The sequence below is a fragment of the Paralichthys olivaceus genome, chromosome 3 (assembly GCF_024713975.1).
Source record: "Paralichthys olivaceus isolate ysfri-2021 chromosome 3, ASM2471397v2, whole genome shotgun sequence".
NCBI classification, from domain to species: Eukaryota; Metazoa; Chordata; class Actinopteri; order Pleuronectiformes; family Paralichthyidae; genus Paralichthys; species Paralichthys olivaceus.
In genome coordinates this window covers 19657743-19681996 of record NC_091095.1, presented here as the reverse complement: position 1 = coordinate 19681996, position 24254 = coordinate 19657743, and the positions used below count along the sequence as shown (strand labels likewise).

Sequence of the window (24254 nt, the reverse complement as noted above, 5' to 3'; positions counted from 1 at the left end):
CAAGTAATTCAACAAAAACTCTTTTATAAATGTAACTTTCTTCCTCTACTGTTTGTCTTTGCAGTCAGTTTGTACTTGTACTGTCGTGATTCATTGTTTGAATGAAAATCATCTCATTCTGATCATATGTGTGAAAGTCATCCCTCTACATGTCTCTGTCTTAATTTGTCCCTGTCTCTGTCCCTATCTCTGCCCTCAGTGTCCCTGTGTCTGTATCTGTATTTTAGTGTCTCTGTCTCTCAGTGTCTCTGTGTCTGTCTCTCAGTGTCTCTGTATCTGTCTCTCAGTGTCTCTGTGTCTGTCTCTCAGTGTCTCTGTCTCTTAGTGTCTCTGTATCTGTCTCAGTGTCTCTGTTTCTGCCTCTCATTGTCTCTGTGTCTGTCTTTGCCTCTCAGTGTGTCTTTGTCGGTCTCTCTCTCAGTGACTGTCTCTGTTTCTATCTCTCTCTCTCTCAGTGTCTGATTCTGTCTCTCAATGTGTCTGTATCTCAGTGTCTCTGTGTCTGTCTGTCAGTGTCTCAGTGTGTCTGTCTCTCAGTGTGTCTGTCTTTCAGTGTCTGTCTCTCAATGTCTCTGTGTCTGTCTCTCAGTGTCTCTGTGTCTGTCTCTCAGTGTCTCTATGTCTGTCTCTCAGTGTCTTTATGTCTCTGTCTCTGTTTCTGTCTCTCAGTATCTCTGTGTCTGACTCTGTCTCTCAGTGTGCCTTTCTCTCAATGTCTCTGTGTCTGCTTCCAGTGTCTGTCTCTCAGTGTCTCTGTGTCTGTTTCTGTCTCTCAGTGTCTGTCTCTCCGTGTCTCTGTGTCTGTCTCTCAGTGTCTCTGTGTCTGTCTCTCAGTGTCTCTGTGTCTGTTTCTGTCTCTCAGTGTCTGTCTCTCAGTGTCTCAGTGTCTGTCTCTTAGTGTCTCAGTGTCTGTCTATCAGTGTCTCTGTGTCTGTCTCTCGGTGTCTCTGTCTGTCTCTGGGTGGAGCAGTCACATGATCAGTATGAATGTGGATCATAGATGCGGATGTTGACAGTGTCGTTACCACGTGACAGCTCCGCCTGAGAACCCGGAAGAAAGAGGGCGGGGCTTCTCTCAGGGCTGGTGGGTTGAGAAAACAAGGTACTGTCCACTCGTGATAAATGTTTCTGTCCGAACACTAATGTGGATGATTTGAACAGGAAACACATCCCAGTGTTGTAGTTTCTCTGATTTATTGCGCCGTGTTCCATGAAACTAACTGGAACCGAACTAACAGCAGCTAGCTCGCTCAGGCTAGCAGCAACGTTAGCTGCCAGCGAAGCTAACAGGCAGAGGACATCGGTGCAGGACTTTGGGCAGGGCCTGCTTCTTTCCGTTCAGTCCAGTGTTTCTGTGGACAGCATATCTGTCTTAAAGCTTGTGGTGGGGCTTTACACTGGTTTGTGGAGCTAACACCAACAGCCTATGACAGCCTGTAAGGTAGCCGCCGTCAGAGGAGTGTCTGATGGGCTAAGAGACGCAGAACCAGTGTTTATTAGCGTTTAACATCTGGAAAGATTTCCTAATATCGTGTGAGTAAGGCCCGACTCTGTCACGACCCTAATACCAATGGTTGATGTTGCCTTGATGTGTGCACACATGTGGAGGATTTGTCACTTGTCATGAGCAGTATTGCCTCCTCTGCTTTCATACATCTGTAAAGCCTGTACCATGATTTATCTTAATGTCAGAGAAATAATAATAATTGATTATATGTTGTTTATTTTTGTATATTTCTTTCGTAATGTTTGACAGTAAAGTTTTTGAATGGAAATGTCTTTGTTAACCAGCTTCCTGTCATGTTGTGTTTTACAGTATCCACCATGACGGCCATCAAGCATGCTCTCCAGAGGGACATCTTCACGCCCAACGATGAGCGGCTCCTCGGCATCGTCAACGTCTGCAAGGCAGGAAAGAAGAAGAAGAACTGCTTCCTGTGTGCGACAGGTAAGTGGGTCACAGAAGCAGCTTTAAATGGCTCTTTAATCACAAAAGGTAAATGTGTCTGATACAGTGTGTTTGTTTTTTTCTTCCAGTTACCACAGAGAGGCCTGTCCAGGTTAAAGTGGTGAAGGTGAAGAAGTCTGACAAGGGGGATTTTTACAAGCGACAGCAGACCTGGGAGCTCCGAGATCTGACAGAGGTGGATGCCAAAGATGCCAGCAAGGTCAGAAAATGACTGTATACCTTCCACCTTTTTCTTTTATTTAACCCACAACAATGCTTTGTTAATATGATCAAACAGCTTTTCCTCATTCACTCCATGTCACTGTAATCTTTTAGGAGAATCCTGAATTCGACCTTCATTTCGAGAAGGTATACCGGTGGCTGGCCAGCAGCACGGCTGAAAAAAACTCCTTCATTTCTTGCATTTGGAAGCTGAACCAGCGTTATCTGAGGAAGAAGGTGGAGTTTGTGAATGTCAGTTCTCAGCTGCTGGAAGGTGTGGAAACTCTCTATCCTTAGCCACCCCTGTGACCGCATGCCTCTTTTCATGATTTATTACCTTTGCTTAAAGGTGTGTCTTTGACCTTAGTGTTTATTGGTTATGTTTAAAGTACTCTTAATTTAGACCAGAAATAAGGACCTTGTGCTGCTTTTGTTTGATTTGATTTATTAATAGCATGTTTAGAGATCTCTTCTTTGTATCCTGGTTTGTGGTTTGGCTTTCTGTGTTAAAATCTCCTTTATTCTGACTTTTCTCTCTAAAACTTTCTCTGGCAAGAACTTCCTAAAGCGGAAGGTTGGTAGGACTTAACTTTCCCCTCTCCTCACTCCTCTCCATTGTATGCTCATGACCTCAAATCACCATTCTCATTAGAGACTCTCACCTTCTCAAAGCTCCTGCTGTTTGAACTATAAATAAGGATAGACATGATTATTTTTATTAATAATGATCATAACCCATGTTTAAGTCATGTTGTTACTTAACTTACAACATTTTACTTGTCCATCTCACCTTAATTCCTACGAATATTTACTATCATGTCCATTAATGTACTCTGTAGGTAATGTGAACCAGAAATGTAGCTCTAAATGTTTCTTGGAACATTATAAAATGTAGTAGTTGGTTCAGATGTGCTTATAGAGCAGTCATTTTTTCAGGCAGAACCAATATAAAGAGATGTATATTTTACCAGTGAAAGCCATGACATATTCATATACTTTTAAACCTCTTTCCTGTATCTCAGATGTTTTTTGGTTTTATGGAGTCATATAACCAGCTGTAACCTTCACATTCAAGTTATACTTTAATCCATGGTAGTAAATGAGTACAATAATACAGCTTATTTAAAACATGTAGACTGAATTACTTTAAAATAATTTATGGATTTGTAAAGCTATTTATCATCAGTTAATCCATATGTTTACTAGAAGATTATAGAGCCTGATGTATTGTAGGATCACAGAATGTGTCCTGAGCTCTGTTTGTTCTAGTGTCATGTACATGTCTTTTCATTTGTTTCCATGGGTGTAGAGTCGGTGCCAAGCGGTGAGAGCCAGAGTGTTGCCGGGGGTGATGAAGATGCCTTGGATGACTACCAGGAGCTGAGCACCCGTGAGGAGCAGGATATCGAGGGCATGATGGAGATGTGCGAGTACGCCATCTCCAATGCTGAGGCCTTTGCAGAGCAGCTCTCCAAGGAGCTGCAGGTTTTAGATGGGGTGAGTGAAATTATAATCAGATTGAAAAGTGTTGTTCTTATTCTTATTTACCTTTTGTGTTTTGGAAAGAAATATTTACCTAAAACAACACAGAAGCATATTAACACAGTGCGCATTGTATCTCGCGTTAAGGCCAACATCCAATCCATCATGGCATCGGAGAAGCAGGTTAATATCTTGATGCAGTTGCTGGACGAGTCTCTGGCAGAGGTGGACACTATTGAGGGAAAACTGAGCAGCTATGAGGAGATGCTTCAGAGCGTCAAAGAGCAAATGGATCAGATCTCCCAGAGCAACCGCCTCATCCAGATCAGCAACACCAACAATGGCAAACTACTGGATGAGATCCAGTTCCTGGTGGTGAGGAACACGTTAAAATGTCTTCAGCTGTATATTCATGAAATTAAGTGCCATCAGTTGAGCTAAATACAGTCATCAGAGGTTAGTTTGCTTTAAAAATTATTCCCCGTCTTGATTTAGTTATAATCCTGTTTTAGAAAAGTTATATTTTTATTTTGAAGCCTTTAAATGTACTTTGAAAGATAACAAATTATATCGCTAGATTGTTGTACTTTGATGATTACTGTAATCTGTGTGTTTCCTCATATAGAACTACATGGACCTGTCTAAGGGACACATCAGGGCCTTACAGGATGGAGATCTAACCTCCCCCAAAGGTATTGAGGCCTGCATCAACGCCTCTGAAGCTCTTCTGCAGTGCATGAACGTGGCTCTTCGACCAGGTTGGTTTACAGATGAAGTGTTATGGACTACTTGCTGATCAAATAAGTTGCCAACCAGTTGTTTTTAAAGCAAATGATCAGATTACAGTTCTAATTCCATCATAGGCCACGAGAAGCTGATGGCTGTGAAGCAGCAGCAGCTCCTGTTCGCTGAGCTGAGAGACACCTTTGCTCGCCGCCTCACCAATCACCTCAACAACGTGTTTGTTCACCAGGTAACACACACACACCGATATATATATAAATATATAGATATTATCAATAAAAAGTACAGCTGTAGCAACAGCAAGCACAGAACACTCACAGTTTTAGCTGGATGATAATTTGAAAGTATCAGTTTAGGTTTGATTTGATCAAATTGACGCAGTTGTCTTTGTTTCTTTTTTGGTTCTAAAATTCATAGAAGTTCAGAGTGTCTTTGAGTTTAGGTCCATGGTTTAGTTATTTTAATTTTCAGAAATATATTCTAGATAATATTTTTAATGTTTTTGTAATAGACCAGACTTTCAGTTTTGTAAATCTCAGTTTTTTTTTGGTTTGATTTAGCTTGTGTTTGCTGAATCAAAGGCCACTCAATGATTTGCATGCTTTAACAAATAGGTACTTCAAAATTGTTTCTGCCACCTTAAAAATCTGCATATTAAAGTTGCGTAAAGACAGAATAGTGGAGGGGGTCAGACCTCGCTCTCCTTTGTTGGCCTCACACCTTACCATTGTGAGTGTGCTGCATCACGGAGGGCTGCAGTCTCTCCTGTTCTTTTCCACTCTCTCTCTCTCTCTCTCTTGCTGACCCTCTCCCCCTGTCTCTCCTCATTGACGTCCTGTTTATCTGTAACTCTTTTCCTGGGCTTCCTCCGTGTCGTTTCCTCCCACCCGTGTCCCTCCTAATCTTTGCTCACTTTGAATCATCCCACTCTGCTCTCTGTCTCTGTGTCAGTTCAACCACTTCAGTCACTTCAAAATGACCATCCCTCAGTTCTATAGGTCCTCCTGTCTGTCACTTCCAGTGAGTACCCTCACAGCAACCCCCCCGCGTGCCCCCCCCCTTTGCTAATGTTTGACCTGGCATACCTCACTCCAACGACTTGAGACACCCCAGGCTCTTCCATCATCTCTTGCATGGGACATGTATCTAACTTCTCTCATATGACCTTAAAGCTGAAGAGGCACAATTCATCTTTTTCCTCATTCACCAACTGTCTGCACTCGGCTAAGGATTATTTTGTTTGGGTGCTAACGTGGCTTTGATGCTAAGGTTGTCATCATAAAATCCTGTGCCTGTCTGCTTGGTGTGCATGTCTGGTCAAAGCACTAGAGACTGAACAAGCTAACACTGAGGTGAAGTGAGGAGACAATCTGTATTGCAGTTGGGGTTCGGTTTTTTAATATTTTGTTAAGTTAAGGTGAAGAAAATATTGGATTTTGTCGTTGAAAATGTTTCATGGTAACACAACATAAGCTATCCTCATATGTTTATGACAGGAAGCAAGATGAATATTCCTCATGTGTGGTGTGTGTTTGTGTAAACAGAGAAAGATGGAATTAGACTTTAATAGCAGTGGGTTTGTCTCTTTGATTGAATATACTGCAAAATGTCTCTTCTTGCTTTGTCATCCAGGGCCATGACCAGAGTTCCACGCTGTCCCAGCACACAGCAGAGCTTACTCTGCCCAAACACAGCCCCCTCCATAGGGACCTGCTGCGCTACGCCAAGCTCATGGAGTGGCTGAAGAACACCCACAGGGAGAAGTACGAGGGTCTGTCAAGGGTCAGTTATATTAAACTAAAAAGACATTTAAATGAATATTGTATTTTCATACTGAAATCTGTGCCTTCCATCTGAGACAAATGTTACCATCTTTGTTTTTCAGACCTATGTGGATTATATGAGCAGACTCTATGAACGAGAAATCAAAGACTTCTTTGAGGTCGCCAAGATAAAGATGGCGGGAACAACCAAGGAAGCCAAGGGCAAGTTTGGTAAGAGCCGCAATTCAGACTTGTTGGTGCACAGATATGAAGCATGTTCATCTTTTGCCGTAAATGTTTATCAAGAGTAACATCTCTTTTTGTCTTTTTCCTCCTTTTTACAACATGTAGTTCACTCAGGTGATGGGATTTTCACTGCCTCTTTAGAGAATTTTGTCTAATATTTGTATTGTAGTGTCAGAGAGAAGGGAATGGAATATTCATGTTTAAATATGGAAACAAGGCCTCATTCCTATACAGCCTTTTCTACATCTGCAAACAAAAGCATATTTTCCCAAACTATTTGCTTCCAATGTGTTCAAGTCTTGCTTCTCGTTTTGATAACATCTCCTCTTCCCTTTGCACGAAGACCTCACAGGCTGAATTCTAGACTCTTTAATATAAGACCTTTGTTGAGCTTTGGTTTTGGCAGAATAGTGGAACTCTGCTTTCTGCACTCTGTGTTGGCTTTTCCTTCTGGAAAAAAATAAGAATTTGTTTTCCAAAGGTTTGTCCAAACCTACAAACATACGTACCTCGACGCACGTCAGCGTATATGTAACTTTGTACATCTAACGTCTCGCTTCACTCCTCTCATGCTGCATGTTTTAAGCCTAACCTGTCTCTGTCTTTGATGCCTGCCTTTTTAACTGGCTGCAGCCACGCTTCCACGGAAAGAAAGTGCACTCAAACAGGAAACAGAAAGTAAGTATGACTATATCTGGATAGTAGAGCTACTCCATTGTCAATCACAGACTCTGCTTCTCTCTTTCACTGTGCTACCCTGATAAACACTTAGAGCTTTACACACCATTACCTCACCATCTATCTGGTTGGTTTGTGCTGAATGTTCACAATGCTGCTTCTGCATCATCACATAATCGAATTATATTGTAAATACCTACAAAACTCACCCTTTTAATTATGTAATTTATATACTCATTTTTGAATAGTGTAAGAATTGACAGACATAAGCCGGAAGTTTGAATGATATTCCAAAATTGTGGGCTCCTTCTCACTAGAGGTTTAGAATCTCACTGTGTGTTTGTTGTGCCATCTCAGGCCTTCATGGCAGCTCAGGGAAGTTGACAGGCTCGACCTCAAGCCTGAACAAGCTGACAGTGCAGGGCTCCAACAGCCGGCGCTCCCAGTCTTCATCACTGCTGGATATGGGTAACATGTCCGCCTCTGATCTGGACGTGGCGGACAGGACCAAGTTTGACAAGGTGACTCTGCCAGAGATGCACATGTAATTTAGTTATCTATGTGTTTACATGTTGCTCTGTCCGAGGAGGTTAAACCAAAGTTTTTTTTTTCTCTGAGTAGATCTTTGAGCAGGTCCTCAGTGAGCTGGAGCCTCTGTGTCTCGCTGAACAAGACTTCATCAGCAAGTTCTTTAAACTGCAGCAGCACCCAACAGTGACACCCCCACTTGCTCAGGTAAATCTGTGATCACATATTGGAAAAGCAGCAACGAGAAGGTCATATAGCATGACATCTGCTGATGTAGTAACTTGTCGGCATATATTAGTTTGGGCTGTTCATGTTTTATGTCTGTTGTTCCGGCAGCCTGAAAGCGAGGAAGCAGATGGAGTCATGCTGTCAAGAGTGGCTCCCCAGGCAGAACACAGACACTCCTTTTCATCAGAGTGAGTAGTTGCACATTGTTTGCTGTCAGCTCTGTTGCAAATATCGCCAATCTTCACAGCCAGAATTATTACTCATTATCTATACAGTGCTCCCCTCTCCTCTCGTTTCTTGGTACTAGGGCTGTCAATCTTCCTCTATAATCCCGAGAATGCCCAGCCGGAGCCATTGAGCCAACACACTTATCAAACAAAATAAAATATAAAAATTTAAATAAGCATTCGAATAGTATTGACACATTCAACTCCTTAAATTCATAACAACAGCCCCTCTGACGGCTATTTTACAACAACTTTCTGTCCCTCCTAGGAAAGACACGGTGCGGCTGATGATGAATAAAATCTTCCAGAGCATCGAGACGGAGCTCAACAGTCTCATCGCTCTGGGTGACAAGATTGACAGCTTCAACTCTCTCTACATGCTGGTGAAGATGAGTCACCATGTGTGGACAGCTGAGAACGTTGACCCGGCCTCGTACCTTAGCACCACTTTGGGAAATGTGCTGGTCACTGTCAAGAGGAACTTTGACAAATGCATAGTGAGTGGAGTGCATATGAAAAATCCATGCTTTAGTCATGCTTTTGGTCATGAAAGTAAAGTGAAGGTTTGTTTCAGTGAAAACCTGTTTAATAATAATAATTTCCTGTTTTCTTACAGTCTGGTCAGATCAGACAGATGGAAGAAGTGAAGATTTCCAAGAAAAGCAAAGTTGGTATTCTACTTTTTGTTACCGGGTTTGAAGAGTTCGCTGAGCTGGCTGAAACGATCTTCCGTAATGCAGAACGACGAGGAGATCTGGATAAAGCTTATGTCAAACTTATCAGGGCTGTCTTCATGAATGGTAAGACAATTCATCCAAAACCAAATACTGCTTACTAACCCAGAAGTTTCAAAATGTTCTGAATATTGATTGTCTGTCCAGTGGAGAAAGTAGCCAGTGAGAGTCAGAAGACACCGCGGGATGTCGTGATGATGGAGAATTTCCACCACATCTTTTCTACACTGTCACGACTAAAGATCTCCTGCCTGGACGCAGAGAGACGAGAGGCCAAGCACAAATACACAGACCACCTGCAGTCCTATGTAATCAACTCCCTGGGCCAACCTCTGGAAAAACTCAATGTAAGACCAACCGTCATGTGAAGTAATCAGCAAAGTAAGTTTCTGTAAAGTAGTTTACATTAACTGTATGCACTGTATTGCAGCATTTCTTTGAAGGAGTTGAGGCACGCGTAGCTCAGGGTGTCCGTGAGGAGGAGGTGAGCTACCAACTAGCCTTCAACAAACAAGAGCTACGCAAAGTTATTAAAGAGTATCCTGGCAAAGAGGTGAAAAAGGGACTCGACAACCTTTACAAGAAGGTGGACAAACATCTGTGTGAAGAGGAGAGTCTGCTTCAGGTGAGAAAGTCTGAGTTTTAGGAGGTGAAACCGCCCGGCTCATCGGTGGCAGCACATTTCTCACCCTATTCCTGATTTTCTCCACCAGGTGGTGTGGCACTCCATGCAAGATGAGTTCATCAGGCAGTACAAGCACTTTGAAGATTTGATTGGCAGATGCTATCCTGGATCTGGAATCACCATGGAGTTTACCATAAAAGACATGTTGGAGTACTTCTCCAGCATAGCTCAGTCCCATTAGTCTAGCTGCTCTGCACTGTTGAATAGGGACTCACTACTGCCTCAAACTGGCTGAACGTACCCTAGCTATTCACAAGCTGCCCTGTGTTGCTTTCTGGAAGATGAAACATTTCCTCTACGTGTGTCTGTGAGTTCTGCTGAAAGAGGTTGGACGGTGATGCAGGTATTTCTGCATTGAGTGTGTGCCTGTTTCAGTGTGATTCAACAATTCTAAATATTTGTTTGTTATATTTTTATTTGTGTATTCCATGTGTACATAATAAATTAGCATCCGCCAAACCTGGTCTGTGTTAATGATTTGTTGATTTTAATTATTGTGTCATGCACATTATGTGCCCAGGCTTACACGACACCATTATTTACAAAAAGATTACAAATAAGAAAGGAACCGGGGGTAGCAGCATCAGTAGAGAAACTGAACAAATAAGTAATTTGGTTTAGAAACCAAGAAAGCCAATTTAAGCATTTAAAGCATTAATCCATCCGTTCCTTTCATTCATCATCAGTAAATCATTTCTGGACTTTAAACATACATTTAATTTAATATTCTTAACTCATCTTAATCCATTCATCCATCCTGTGGCCACCCCGCCCCTCCGCCATGTGTGCGGACAGGGCGGGTTCACAAAACAAGCGGCCCCAGATGTCCTGATGTGTCTCACTTCCTTAGTGACGAAACCAAACCGGAGATCAGCGGCGCTCTTTTCAAACGCTTTACCGCGGAAACATGTCGACCCTCGGGTTGTTTATGATCTAACCCCACGTTAAGAATCACGTCCGACGCTGTGATGAATCCCGTGCGAGTGTATGCGGGTGATGTAGAGTTACGTTGACGTCGGTGCAGCTGACGTTAGCTGCCGAGGAGACGCCAGGTAGGCAACCCTGAGGTTTAATGCTATTCAAGCGGCTAACTGTTGTCAAGCAGCACTGACGAGAGGCTTCACGCCACCGTTCACCCCCGAAAAGCGGGTATCTTCGTAGATAACATCGCTAAATGCTAATGTCAAACACCCCTGTTCAATAAAGGCTTATTGGCTGCGTTGCGTTAAGCTAACTAGCTAACAACAATAACAGACTTCTGGCTAAATGAGCGACTGTAAGTCACTCACGAGTCAACAATTCACTGTTTATCCCACATTGTTTGATTGGGTCTTCTGTGTCTGCCTTGCAAATCAATGTAAACGCTGCTGTGTTGTGCTTTAGCAGCTTCGGTGTCACATCACAGCCATGAACAGCACCGCAGAGAGGAAGTTCGTCAACTTGAGGAAGCGACTGGATCAGCTGGGCTACAGACAGCCACTGGGAATCGAGTCACTGCCACTAGTGGAGAAACTATTCAGGTGGAACCTCAAAGCCCTTTCCTACATCCCATAATGTCAGCCAGTCAGTCACAGTGGATATTTGAGAGTGGTCTTCCCCTGTCTTACAGTGACCTGGTCCACACGACAGAGAGCCTGCGCAATGCCAAACTGTCAGCAGGTAAAACCGAGAAGGAAAGCCGGAACGTTGATGCTCTTCTGGAGCCCTACAGGACAGAGAATGCCCGGGTGGTGAGGGAGAACAATGAGCTGCACCTCGAGCTGCTGCAGCTGAAGGAGGAGAAGGATCACGTCACCAGAGGTGAGCTGTCATAATAAACCAGCCCCTACACTTTCCCCTCTGTGACCGGCTGACACTTTTGACAGCTCCTCACAATCTTGTCTCGTTTCAGAGCTAAAGACCCACATCAGGAAACTGGACCATGACACCTCTGACCTGAAGTTTTTAAACAATCAGTATGTGCACAAGGTTCGCTGCCTGGAGAAGGACAGCAAGGCGAAAGCTGAGCGCATCCAGCAGCTGCAGGAGAAGAACATGCAGGCCGTGGTGCAGACACCAGGTAAATACCAGGTTTGACCTGAAGTTTTTTGACCCAATTCAGACCTGTAATCAACATCCATCCTGAATGATCTGATCATAAGTGGTCAGCACTAAGTACAATGTGGCCACATTCTTCTCACTGTGGGAACGCAAATGCATCCTGGGCTACATATAAAGGACCGCCTACTCAGCTGACGTCCTCTGACCTGCTACAGTTTCTCAATGAATCAAACATGTTTACGCTTCTCTGTGCCCATACATTACTTTGTTTGTGATCGCCACCACAATATCAGCAATGATCACCTCATATTGACTGATGCTTTTCTTAAATTGGTCAAATCTTTTTTCACAGCACAGTTGCAAAAGAATATGTGGGCCTGTCCTGACTCCTCTCTCTCTACCTCTCGCTTGTGCAGACACACAAACACACGGACACTGGACACATCTGTAAACTCCTACTGGGTAGAAACAACATAATTTGGTCTTTGTGAACACAAATGATGTTCATGATTATTTGCATATAGAGTGGGGAAGGTAGATCCCATCACAAGTGGTCACAGCAGAGAGTCAGGATTCGTTTTAATGCCATGTGCGAACTCACATACTTTAGTGCTGACACTTGAGATTGAATCTATCAGGTCTGAACAGGGTGTTCAAGAGCATACTGGAAGTGATAGTTGGCATTTTGGCATTTTTTATTGATGACTTTCACAGGTGGAAAGAAGCGCAGTATTCCTTTCAGACGTCAGAGGATGCAGATTGATGAGCTCATACCTCCCTCCTCTGCATCAGCTTACCCTGTGTTGCAGCCTGATGATCCATACATAGCTGACCTGCTGCAGTTGGCAGATAGAAGGTTTGTTGTCAGCAGCTTAACTGTGTTATCGTGAGAAGTATTGGTGTTGTATGCTTGTTGTTTCTGTTTGACTGAAAGTAATTTTTGATTTGTAGAATTCATGAGCTGCAGGAAGACATCATAAAGGTCAAATTAGACCTGGAAAATGCTCAGGAATATATAAAACACTTAAATACTCAGGTAAGAAATACATAACTAAAGGCATACAAATCCTTGTTACATATGTTAAATGTTATGTGATCATTAGATTATTTGTATACTTCTATTAGGTAGAGCAGAGGGACAAAGAGATCGAACGTCTGAACCATGTACTTCAGGGAGGACGGCCTCATGATGTAATTTCCCTCGAGGCTCAGAACATCAGCAACGAGAAACTTATTTCTCATCTTAACCTTCAGGCAAGTGTAACTATCCTACAGGATATTAAGCATAGTTAATGAACATTTGTGAAATATGTTTTGGTTGTGCACAGGGGGCTTATTTCCTCTGGGGGAAAAGAAGGTTGTAACACCCCCCTGTCTGTGCTAACACTTAATGTCACACAGATTGAGTACCTGCAGGAGACCAACAGGACACTGGAGCAGAAGGTAGAAGGACTGCAACAGAAGAAGAAAGATGCCTCAACTGAAGTGGCTAATCTTTCCTTAAAGAATCTGGAACTGTGTGAAGAGCTCACGCACATAGACGACCTTGCGAAGCGGCTGGAGATGGACAAAGAGCAGGTGTTGGAAACAGCTGACATGGAACTACAAGACACTAAAGTGAGAATAACATGATTCAGGGACAAAAAAAGACAAATAAAAATGTACTTGTGTGCTTACAGGCATCAAGTCTGACATGTGAGTTACAATAATAACGCAAAAATATGTTTTTTAACAGAAAGAGATCCAGAAGCAACAGAGAATCATTGAAGACTTAAAGCATGTTATCACAAAATTAAGAAAGGTATTGACTCATATTCTATTCTTTTCAATAGGAATATTATTAAAGTAACATACACCTCAATTCTTTGCCAAAAAATCTGCCCTATTATATTGTTTTATACAAACTGAAATCATCTGTTAATGGCTTAATTCAGGAGCAGTCTGAAGGTGACTTTGAAAAAGATCGTCTTAAGGATCAGATGCTGGAGCTAAAAGAACAAAATGAGAAAATGGAGGGGCTGGTGAATTTCCTGGAGGAGGAGAAAATCAGGCTGCAGGACAAAATTGAGAAAGTAATGTCTGCTGGTAAGCAACAGTCTAGCATAACTCAATTGTTCAAAGATATTCTTATAGCAGCTTTAAGTTGTTGATGTGAGTGTGTTACTATTGTGGACTAGACAAAGATCTGGTGCTAGAGCTGGAAACCATGCGGGCTAAACATGGTGTTTGTGGAAGGGAGCGTTCCCCGTCACGTCTAGATGCCTTTGTCAAGAGTCTAGAGGAGGAGAGGGATTACTATCGCCAGGAGGCTGAGTGCTACAAAAGAGCCAGAGGGGCAGGTGGTCTGGACTTAAGCCCAAGTCGTAGTCCAGGCAGAGGAAGGAGTCCAATGTCTAAACATGCAACTAGGGTAAGAAGCAATTCTCATTTTATTGACTATTTTGTTTCAAAGAGTTTGATGCGCTCATAGAATTCTACAGAACGTATACTTGCATTATCATTCAGGGAGGTGATGCCGAGGCAGAGCTGCTCCTTGTCGTAAAAGAAAGAGACGAGCTGAAGGCTGCTCTCATACACTTTGAAAAGCACATGGAGGACATTCAAAACAATGTGAAGGCCCTCTGCAGTGAGAGAGACCATTTTAAGACCCAGTTTAAACAGGTGAGTTTAAACATATGTATGAACTTGATGTTTTTTATTCTACAATTCTTAAGACCAAATCTTCCTGTTCATTCAGACTCAAGAGGACTTAAAACTGGCCCATAGCAAAGATATGTCAGCTGACGTCTTGAAACTGCAGGCGGAGCTTAAACTGGCAGAAATTAAAATCGAGCAGATGACCATTGATAAAGACTCACTCATGGAAAGGTTAAAGGTCAGTCCCAGAGTAAAGACTTTCATGGTGCCCATGATTCTGCTGCACTATCATAGTGATATGCTGTACATAGAGAAGTTAATGAATCTGCTGTAAAAATACAATCTTCAGGACAAATTGTGATCTGTATACTATATTTTTATATTATATCAGTTGCTTTAGCCTAACGCACACAACATTTTGCAGGTTGCCCAGACCTCAGCGTCCACAGACAGACGGGATGAGGAGAGGATGATTCTTAACCTGGAAAATGCCATTAAGAGTGTAAGCCTTCTATAAATAAACATTTTCCCCTGACTAGAACTTGTTCAAAAGAGTCAAGACCCAGCATGGGAAATGTTACGTAATCACGGCTGTAACTTTGGTCTTAAATAGCTTCATGTTGCTGTGTTTCTCATGTGGCTCATTGAGTTTAATGTGGTACAGTTGGAGCAGGAGAGACAGGACCTGCAGTCACAGGTGTGTCAGCTCATGGAGAGCAGGGAGGCTGTGGGGGAGGATCTGAAGATTCAGTCTGCTGCCATGGTCCACAATGCAGAGGAGGCCGCCCAGCAGAGGGCAGAGTCCAACGCTCTGAGGTTCGTGTTGAAAATACATGTATGTTGAGTAAATATTAATGATACGGCTGCACTCAGAATTTATGTTGAATGATTATTGTGGTATAAATATCCTGGTGGCCGTGGCTGAGCAGGTCGTCCACTACCCAGAGGATTGGTGGGTCACTTCCTCAAACTGCTCCTGAGTATGTGTCTGTTTAGGCGCTGTAAGAATGTGTATGTGATGCAGGGAATGTGACTTGTAGTAAAATGTACTATGAGTGGTGAGAGAAATGTTGTATAAAAACAACCCAATAACAAAACGTGATGGTAACTTGAATTTAACATATATGAAGTTCAACAGAAGTCATCTGTAGCTTCTCACTACCTCTTTTCTATATTTTCTTTTTTTTCCAGACACTTGGTATTTTGTTCCTGTTGACAAACTGCAAATAGTCTGACATTGTTGTGTTTTATGCCACAATGTCTTAAGTTTTACGGATGAACTGTACCCTGTCTGTCTGCAGGCTGCTACAGGAGCAGATGGAACAGTCACTGTCTGATACCCAACACAGATTGTCTGTAAAGATGAATGAGCTGCACAATGCCCATCAGCAGATTGAGAAACTGGAGGAGAGAATAGGTAAATGTTTATGGTTTTTATGATGTTCAGGAGATGTGTTGTACTGTTCTGCCAGTGTCTTTGTTCTTCCACTGTGGTTGCTTAGCTGTCTCCTTGATTTGGGTTTGTCTGCCAGGCGAGCTTAGTCAGCGAGGCTCCAAGCACAAGGAGGACGTGGCTGCTCTTCAGAAGTCCATCTCTGCTCTGGATAGAGAGAAAGATGCACTGCAGGATGAAGTAGATCAAAAGACTGAAAAGCTTGTTGCTCTCCAGGAGGAGTTTTCCAAAAAGGTAGCTATCACCAACAAATACCATCAAAATCATCATCAATTTTTTTAAGACAAGTTAAAGTCTGTTTTTGTACAATGACAAAGTTATCGGTCCTTGTTATCATGAAGGAAAATGTCCCTTTATTAAGCAATTATCATACACACTAAGTAATGGAAGACACAAATGATTTGCACTTAAGCACAACTAATTAAGCTCGGGCATTGTTTTTGATCTTTCATCTTTCTATTTTTTCAGGAAAAGACCCTTGAAGAAGTCAAACTTACCGTCCTAAACTTGGATACGTCTTTAGCGTGAGCATCTTGGTCTCAAACCTCTAAGTTGTATCTCAATATGATGAAAATGATAAATAAAATTAAACAACATGTGGTCCTTGCAGTCAGCTGCAGGGGGCCTTCAACAGCCGTGAGAGGGAGATAAGCAGCCTGAGGAGGCAGCTGGACGCCTCTCAGGAGGAGCTGGTCGGACTCAGGAGAGAGAAGGAAATCACAATTAGAGAGAACAGGAGGCTGCAAGATGACCTGGCCACGATGACCAGAGAAAACCAGGTGGGTTTCACCGCATATTCAGTTGTTTCTTCTGTGTCATATGAAAGAAGATGACGAAGAAATAACACCAGCTCTACTTTTCTGTGTGTTTATCCAGGCTGTACATGCGGAGATGGAGGAGGCTATGCATGAGAAGGACGAGCTGAAAATGAGAGTCCACTCGTACATTTCTGAAGTGTCCAGAATCGAGAAACTGATGGCAACAAAGGCAAGAGAGCGCTGTATACTCCTATAGCCATTTAAAGACCTGTGTAATAGATACTCTCTCTCTGTGATACTTTCAGATGATACTTTATCTATATCTATATTTGAAGTCCCTTGATGTCCTCTACACGTCTGCTCAGTCTCATTTCGCTGTGTGTTCGTCCCACAGGAGCAGGAGAACAGGAAACTACTGGAGGGGTTCAGAATGGCTCACTCTGAGGTGGAGGAGCGTGAGCAGAAGCTGCTGCAGGCTGAAGGCCTCAATAACTCCATCCGCCTGGAGCTGCTCTCTTCAGACACAGAACGCAGACACCTCCGAGACACTGTTGGCCACCAGGAGAGAGAAATCCACCAGGTGAGACGTGGGCTGGAACAAGCAGCTTTCACATTTGAGGGAAAGACTGTCAGCAGCCATCATATGCTAGAAGCTAGTCTTTATGCTAGTGTGGATTGATGTACTTACCACTTAATTTTTTCTCAAGCACACACAAGCGCTGCAGGCTTATGAGGCCCAGGTATCCTCGCTGGTTCGTGGGATGTCCCGACTAGAACAGGAGCTACACAAGACTCAGGAGGAGAAGGCAGCTCTACTCTCAGATCTGGCCTCTGTCAGGGAGCTCTGTGTCAAACTGGACTCCGGCAAGGAGCTCACTGCACGTCAGCTCACCTCCAAAAGCATGGACCTGGAGAGGGTGAGCTAGACTCACTTGTCATGGCTGAGAAACGTTGCAGTCCACCGGGGATGCACGCTGGCTCATTCTGAGCAGTTGTCATTCATGAGAATTTATGCTTTGTGCATGTTTTTTTAGGTCACAGGAGAGGTGGAGGATGTTCGGTCCGAGGTGGAGCTACTTAAGAAGCAACTGGCCAGTGAGAGGTTGACCGTCCGTAACCTCGAGACGCTACTCTCCACCAATCGGCACAAGGAGTTCCAAACTCATCTTACCGCCAGCGAAAGAGAGTCAGAGCTGAAAGTCCTTCGTGACAGGCTCATGCTGGCTGATGGCAAAACGTAAATAAATCCAACTCACCATACGTGCTTGAACAAATTATAATCAACTAAAATATCACTTTAGAACGTATTGAATATTCTTTGTGTGTGTACATACCCTCAGTGCAGAGCATGCCAGGGAGGTGTCCCAGCTCCGCGGTAAACTGTCTCAGCTGCAGACCGAGATGGACGTTCTGAAAAGACAGTTGACCACTGAACGCTTTGAACGGTGAGTTCACCAACTGTTGTTTTTTACACTTATGCATTGCTGACATTTCCTCTGTTACCCCAAGATCAATCTTGGAGCCCACTGTTTACAATCCGACTGGTATTTAATATCACAGAAGCCGAACTTTCCTCACAGAAAACACAAGTAGTAATACTTGTTGTAGCTGTTTTAAGTCCTGGTGATATTTTGGCTTTTCTCTTAGAACAGCTACCTGCATATGAATGCAAATAAAATAAAAAGTTCATAGCAGATGCATTTCCGTCAGTGTGTTCCACCTTCTTTACTCCTTCTTTACTCTTTACTCTCCACACAGATTGTGTGGGAGAGATTTTCTCTGTGATTACGTGATTCTGCAAATATCTCTGTATAATTTACTCTATAACCTTGTAATTACATTAGCAGCAGAGTTGATGCATCAGTTGATCATATACAAGCTTATTTTCACATAATAATCTGTTTTTTCACTCGGAGATTGGTACAAAAAGAGAACATTTTTGATGTAGCATGTTATCAGGATGTAGACTTTACTAAGTGTCCCAAATGACTGTAAAACCAGTAAAACTGTGTCTTGATCCAGGAGAACGTTTGGTAAATGTAAGATCAAACTGTTCTTACAATTATTTTGATAACTGTCTACTTCAATAGTGTGAGTTCTCTTCAAATTATTTTGTCTGAGCAGAGTTCCAAAACTCAAACAAATCAATAATTCCTGAAATATTTTGTCAAAATAGTTAATAAATCAGATTTGTAGCTGCTTAATGTTTTGACCATCAACTAATTAACTAATCATTTAAGCTCTGCTTAAGCAGCTATGTAAAAGTATCACTTGTGCAGTGATTATCTAAGATAAGTACTCAAATGCCTATAGTTACAAAGATGTATCAACATAGTGGAGGTACAGCACATTGTGACCTTGTCTCATTGTGTCTGTCTGTCCCCAGAGAGAGGGCAGTCCAGGAGATGCGCAAACAGGGTTTGTCATTCTCATCCCTCCAAAGCTCATCGCCCCTCAGCATCTCCTCCGGTACTCATCACATCTCTCCTGAACACTCCATCCTCAGAAGTCTTGACCGCTCAACAGACAAGTCAGCAGACAAGTAAGGCCTATGACATGAAAATGATGAGGCTAGTTCATGGGCTGATTATTTCTGGATTACATATATATCATATAGGAATTTACTTTACTATTTTGGATGTTTGAATTAATAAAATCTGGGTAAGGAAATCTGTCCCTTTGATGCCTGAAAACCAAAAATAATGGATCAAAACCATAAATGCTTCCTATTCCACTGAAATGTTTTTCTTTCTCTTTTCAGAAGTGTGAGCTTCAAGGATTAGAGTCTGGATGTGATTTGTGAAGGCCTTTGTAAACCTGAGAATGATTTAGCCTGTAGCATTCCTCTGTGCCTCTTTATTTCTAAGTCTAGCCTGAAGCACCAAGGATAAAAATGTGTTTCTACATTTAAACAAGCTGTGACATAACTGGATGCAAAGCGTCTTTTCCATCAGTACCTTGTACAGCCACTAATACATTGAGGATTTAGCTTTGTGAATGAGTTAGTGCCTCAGAAACCAATTGTGCTTATTAATAACCTCACACAGAATTTAGTAAGAGAAGTGTCTGTTCATCCATGTTGTTTTATATTGTGCTTTATATTCATGTTTTTTTATGATGCCTAAATTATTTAATAATTCACAAAATAAAAAGATACAAAATAACAGAAACTGTGATGATGTGCATCATTAAACTTAAACTTCTGGTTTTATTCGATTGTAAATAGTCAGAAGTAAATAGAAAAGACGGGACGGGAAATCTAAAAAAACACAAGCTTGATGTAAACCCCACAACCCTCTGAGTACATGGTGTGTGTGTGTTTTAGCCTGCTAAACCACTGAATGCCCACTAAAGCTATTTACCCTTTACTTTCTCCAAGAAACTACAAAATACAGAGTTTGGTCTCCCAACATTATTTACATTTGCATCCATAGATTGTGAACTGATTGATTTCCTGTAACAGTGCATGTAACATATGTCTCAATAACATTTTCCTGTGTCTGCAGCTGATTTCCAGTTTTAGTGGTTTTAAAGTAAATTCTTAATCTGTTCCAATAATCAGCATTTTGAGTACATCTCAAGTTAAAAAATTGTGTAACAGCTGTCAATCCCCTGTAGCATAAAAAAAACATAAATGATTCTCTGCAAAAAATATTCTCCAAACTCTCACAGTGCAGCTTTAATGCCGGCAGTGTTCAGTGGTTGTGTTGGGGAGTGCATACGTGAAGAGGGAAAAGTCTAAAATGTACTTGGGCAGCAGTTCCCTCAGCAACTTTTGTGGTAAGCTGCAGAGATAATAGTGTAACGTCTCCGTGGTGACCGGCTTGTACCACGTCTGCCTCTCTGGGAAGTGAACGTAGGGAGGCGCTCCGATTCTCTGGAGCACAAACTCTGCATCGCTTTCCAGGTGCTCATATGAGCCAAAGAAGTCGTAAGACACAGCACACGGTTGGCACAGGTTGTACACCGGCATCCAGTGCTCATTCATACGCTCCACATCCTCGTCCAGCAAGTAGCGGACAAACTCTGCAAAGGTCACATCATCTCCTTTCACAGACGGGTCATTGGCGCGACCTTTCCTGTACCGCTTTATGATCTCAACGCCGTACTTTTTCTTATAAGACTCGATTTCTCCAAACTTGTTCCTGTAAGCGGAGAGCAGGCGCTCCATGGGCTCCCTCACAAACATGAACTTGAAGTAGTGCTTAAGGCGGTAACGGATCTCCTCGGGTTTCAGGGAGGACAAAAACAGCAGGTCACTGCGATGGTCCATCTTGATGTTGACGTCCACGCTCTCCAGCGTGCCGCTCAGCACCTTCAGGACCCTCTTCCAGTTGGAGCACGCCACTTTAGGGACATAGCAGTAGAGGAAGTGGTACTCGTCGTTGACCAGGATGTGCTGCAGCAGCGTCTTCCTCTGTAGGGGGTTCAGAGACCAGATGCTGTGGGGCATGTTCTTCTGGCTGCACATGGTCCTGATGGTGCGGTTCCGGATCTCCTGGAGGATCTAATGTGTGAACACAAATCAGGAACTTAAAGGAGCATTTCAACAAATGTACACATAATCATCAGTTTACTAGTCTAAATACTACTCAGCCTGTGAAAACAGCTGTGTGAAACGGCCGCTGCGGCCACATCATGGATCATGGTGGCAGCTGATCGTGTATTATGATAACTAGATTGCTTAGGTATACAATGTTCCTGTCCACATATACTACAATTACTAGCTATGCCTCCAACATTACAATTGTCACTGCTGCTCCCTTCATCTCTGTTAGACTTTTTCTTTTGTATAAATACTCCAAACATTGATACAACTCTGCATTTATGTTAAAAACTGATATTTTGTTGACGAGCTCAGCTACACACATCATCTATTGCCCTTCACCCAGGGAGAGGGATCCCTCACGTGTGAATCTGAGGTTACTCTAGTCGAGGGTTAAGGGCAGATTATGTCACACTTTCTTAAACCCTATGAGGCAATTTGTGAACATGGGCTGTGCTGATAAAAGTGGCTTCTTTTAAGATTTTAGATATTGTTATTTAGCACAGATTAAAACGATGACTTTGGAGGAGTTTTGTAAAATCAGATTAAGATATGGGAAGTGAAGGGTTTTTGAAAATTGCTCAATACTAAGGAAGACGATCAGCGTTATGATTACTACACTACATATTACAAACAACGTGTCAAAGTTGTGATCACCACTTTTAAAAGCCTTGCGCACACTTTCAACATTGGGACTTTAAAAGACGTCCACAGATGAAGCCCCATGGGGCCTCCACACTTTCACCGTACCTGGGAGTCCTCGTCCACGGGGGCCGAGCCGTGCTTGCCAGCCTGTCGGATGGGGTCCAGCCGCCTGCCGCTGGCCCGGGGTGGAGGCGTCTCCATGCTGTTGAGCATTCCTTTCTCGATCATGAGCAGCAGGCCTCCGGATGCTACGATCACCAGGAACGTTAGCACCGACGGCAGCACGGCGGAGCTGCGGCGCCCGGAGTTCACCGTTGTCCTGAAGTGAATAACCGAGCCGCTCCGAGGCGTCCCGGTCCGTTTCACCCCGTAGTCCTGCCGGCGAGGAAGCATAGTGAGTGTCCGGAGAGCCCGTTCCACACCGGAGAGCTTGAGAGTTCACAGAAAAACGCCGCGACAGAAAAACACAGTTGTTCTCTACCACGTATCCATTCTTAACTTTCTTTAAACTGCGCCAGGTTACCCAGCGTCAACACAGCGCTTCCTGCTTCACCCGTCAAAATAAAACTCGCTCGACTCAAATGTTGTAAACCAGTTATCATAAGTTAATTACCATAGTGATAAAGTAACTTCAAGAATGATTCTGCAGTGTAATACATGTTCCTGCTCCTCATTCATTTGATCTCAGTGTGTTTATGACTGATACTAACAATAACAATTAGATTTATGAAAGATCTCCGGTAGTTTTTTTCAAAATAAAAGCACACCTTTAGTCTACATTAGTATTCACTAGAGGCTACAAACACCTTTAAGGACTAATGTATGGGACTTTTAGGGTTTTCCTTATCTTTTCAGTTTCCTGGTGTAGAGCAAAATGCATTAAAGTGGCTACGACAGGCTCAAACTGAGGGAGGTGCTGTGATCACTCCTGTCAGCACCTCCTCTCAGGGGATACTGAAGTGCCCCAGGCCCTCTGGGAGATGTAGTTCAACTAGTTTATACAGGGATTGTCCAAGAGTCCTTGTTTAGTCATAATTAAGGAGACTCTCAAAGAACCTTTGAGCCTTTCCCCTCGTTTTTAAGACACAGTTACACTCTACTGTAGGTTTATGAGCTTTCAGTGTTCTTGAATCCCCATATGAGCTAACACAGTCTCCACAGTTCAGTGACTGAACAATAATTACGACACTTGAATTATAATCACTCACTTAATTCTACCTTTTAGTACCGGTCAGTGGTCACACTTGCTTAATGAACACACACTTCATTTGTTTACCCTTCTTGGTGCTGGTTTCTCTGTGCATTCATATTATCCAAATGATTAATACCCCAATATTTGAAAATAATACATCACCAGCATTACATAATATTCTATGAAAGCAGCTCTTACAATAAAATGAGGGAACTTTGTGTCACATCGGCAATGACGAGGCCTCACTGCTCATAAATATAAGATCAGATTCTGTCCCTCAAATCAATAACAGAATGCTGGAGCTGCAATGTTGGTTGTGTCACAAGTCACCTTCCCTACAGCATCAATACACAAATACATAACCTTTACCCTTCTGCGACTCGTGGGCGAAATGTGTCTGGGGAGACATGGGAAGCGTGCAATGAAAAAACAAAAAGTACATCACATCACTCATCTGCACATCACATCAATGTTATACTGTCCCTGTCAATTAATCTTGTTGGAGTGGGCGCTCTTCTTCAACAGGCAGACGTCTGCAATAAGATCTCAGTCAGTAGTGGTGGTGGTGAGGGGGGGTGGGTTGACCTCAGGTCTCTCCACTGAAAGCCTGAGGTAGTGGAAGCAGGGGAGTGGGGGGGATCTAATGCATTTTATTTTGTACATACTGATTCTAGTGAAATTAGTCTGTGATTCGTATTAACCACTACTGGGAAGATTTCATATGATGATGTAATTGGTGACCTTGCAGTAAGAAAGATCAGGATCAATTGCAGAAGTTGTGGTTCATGTGTTTCTTGTTTAAAGTGTGATAGTGTAACGATTAGGTTCTCTTCTTCATAAGTGTGTATTTACTTTCTGTTCTATTCATGTTCAATATGTTACAATTTGTGATCATCTGATTCTTTATTTCATCAACATTTATATTCCAGGATTGTTACTATTCTTTGTACTTGATTTTTGACATTTGTGACATAAATCATGATTCTGTCTAATGTTTGTTAGGGCTTGTTATATTGGGTTCGCCCAGGGCACCACAGGAGCTAAAGCCTCCACTCCTTCTTAATCATGTTCATAGGGTTTCATTGAAGAACACAATAGTTAGGCCTACATCTGTGTCCCTATAGTTTTGTAGCTGTGGATTGTAAGTATTAATATTGAAGTGTTTTAATTGGAACCTTAATATGTGAGGACCTTTTATTATTATTCAGCATTGTATCAGCATGAATAGAAGACAGAACGACAGAGTTTATAAATAGGCTTACAGTAGAACTATAGTAACCAGTACATCCCAGTGGGGCTCACACCTTCAGGGACATACACGGTGTCTCTTCCCCCTTCTCTTCCTCCTCTTCCTCCTCCAGTCGCTCACATCTTTTCCATTCACCTCCTTGTCTTCGTGCTCGTTATACTTCCGAAATGCACGCGCCTACGTTACAGTAACGTGCTCGCACCGCGACAGTGGTCAGCGCTCTCTCTCTCTCTGTCTCTCACTCCCACT

At 42.7% G+C, this 24254-nt stretch overlaps 3 protein-coding genes across 14 annotated transcripts; 2 read left to right on the top strand and 1 right to left on the bottom strand.

The window, feature by feature from the left end:
* The first annotated feature begins 977 nt into the window (after positions 1-977).
* On the top strand, positions 978-9944 carry exoc1 (exocyst complex component 1). Of its 10 annotated transcripts, none has more exons than XM_069522389.1 (21): positions 978-1102; positions 1817-1948; positions 2038-2168; positions 2285-2444; positions 2727-2744; positions 3480-3667; positions 3800-4027; positions 4278-4410; positions 4516-4625; positions 5348-5416; positions 6029-6178; positions 6282-6390; positions 7039-7083; positions 7441-7604; positions 7705-7818; positions 7948-8027; positions 8335-8563; positions 8683-8866; positions 8948-9147; positions 9231-9425; positions 9514-9944. In XM_069522389.1, exons 2-21 carry the CDS (start codon positions 1825-1827, stop codon positions 9664-9666), a joined length of 2784 nt encoding a protein of 927 aa, XP_069378490.1. In that variant the 5' UTR covers positions 978-1102; positions 1817-1824; the 3' UTR covers positions 9667-9944. The 10 variants fall into 10 exon arrangements, with proteins under 10 accessions (XP_069378490.1, XP_069378492.1, XP_019936913.1 ...); XM_069522390.1 differs by having other exon boundaries at positions 1066-1533; XM_069522391.1 differs by lacking the exon at positions 2727-2744.
* A 359-nt stretch (positions 9945-10303) lies between these two features.
* cep135 (centrosomal protein 135) lies at positions 10304-19543 on the top strand. Of its 3 annotated transcripts, none has more exons than XM_020081285.2 (26): positions 10304-10537; positions 10869-11005; positions 11095-11285; positions 11377-11544; positions 12240-12381; positions 12477-12561; positions 12651-12779; positions 12927-13142; positions 13261-13326; positions 13460-13610; positions 13703-13935; positions 14031-14186; positions 14263-14400; positions 14587-14664; positions 14827-14978; positions 15464-15579; positions 15695-15849; positions 16084-16139; positions 16226-16394; positions 16492-16602; positions 16768-16953; positions 17081-17290; positions 17408-17610; positions 17714-17818; positions 18760-18915; positions 19135-19543. In XM_020081285.2, the coding sequence occupies exons 2-26, from the start codon at positions 10893-10895 to the stop codon at positions 19154-19156; spliced, it is 3507 nt and encodes a 1168-aa protein (XP_019936844.2). In that variant the 5' UTR covers positions 10304-10537; positions 10869-10892; the 3' UTR covers positions 19157-19543. The 3 variants fall into 3 exon arrangements, with proteins under 3 accessions (XP_019936844.2, XP_019936845.2, XP_069378489.1); XM_020081286.2 differs by having other exon boundaries at positions 10326-10537; positions 10872-11005; XM_069522388.1 differs by lacking the exon at positions 19135-19543 and having other exon boundaries at positions 10326-10537; positions 10872-11005; positions 18760-18919.
* Positions 19544-19561: 18 nt separating this feature from the next.
* chst14 (carbohydrate (N-acetylgalactosamine 4-0) sulfotransferase 14) lies at positions 19562-22255 on the bottom strand. The gene is made up of 2 exons (XM_020081288.2): positions 21670-22255; positions 19562-20880 (listed from the first exon to the last, which is right to left on the bottom strand). Exons 1-2 carry the CDS (start codon positions 21955-21957, stop codon positions 20053-20055), a joined length of 1116 nt encoding a protein of 371 aa, XP_019936847.1. The 5' UTR covers positions 21958-22255; the 3' UTR covers positions 19562-20052.
* Between the last annotated feature and the right edge of the window lie 1999 nt (positions 22256-24254).

Excerpts from the sequence above, each read along its gene's own strand:
- exoc1 (XM_069522389.1), top strand. The coding sequence starts at position 1,825 with ATGACGGCCATCAAGCATGCTCTCCAGAGGGACATCTTCACGCCCAAC. Across the intron at positions 7,084-7,440 it reads ACTCAAACAGGAAACAGAAA|GCCTTCATGGCAGCTCAGGG; the intron begins GTAAGTATGACT and ends GTGCCATCTCAG. Across the intron at positions 9,426-9,513 it reads AAGAGGAGAGTCTGCTTCAG|GTGGTGTGGCACTCCATGCA; the intron begins GTGAGAAAGTCT and ends TTTCTCCACCAG.
- cep135 (XM_020081285.2), top strand. The coding sequence starts at position 10,893 with ATGAACAGCACCGCAGAGAGGAAGTTCGTCAACTTGAGGAAGCGACTG. Across the intron at positions 12,780-12,926 it reads TTTCTCATCTTAACCTTCAG|ATTGAGTACCTGCAGGAGAC; the intron begins GCAAGTGTAACT and ends AATGTCACACAG. Across the intron at positions 15,580-15,694 it reads GAAACTGGAGGAGAGAATAG|GCGAGCTTAGTCAGCGAGGC; the intron begins GTAAATGTTTAT and ends TTTGTCTGCCAG.
- chst14 (XM_020081288.2), bottom strand. The coding sequence starts at position 21,957 with ATGCTTCCTCGCCGGCAGGACTACGGGGTGAAACGGACCGGGACGCCT. Across the intron at positions 20,881-21,669 it reads CCGTGGACGAGGACTCCCAG|ATCCTCCAGGAGATCCGGAA; the intron begins GTACGGTGAAAG and ends TTCACACATTAG.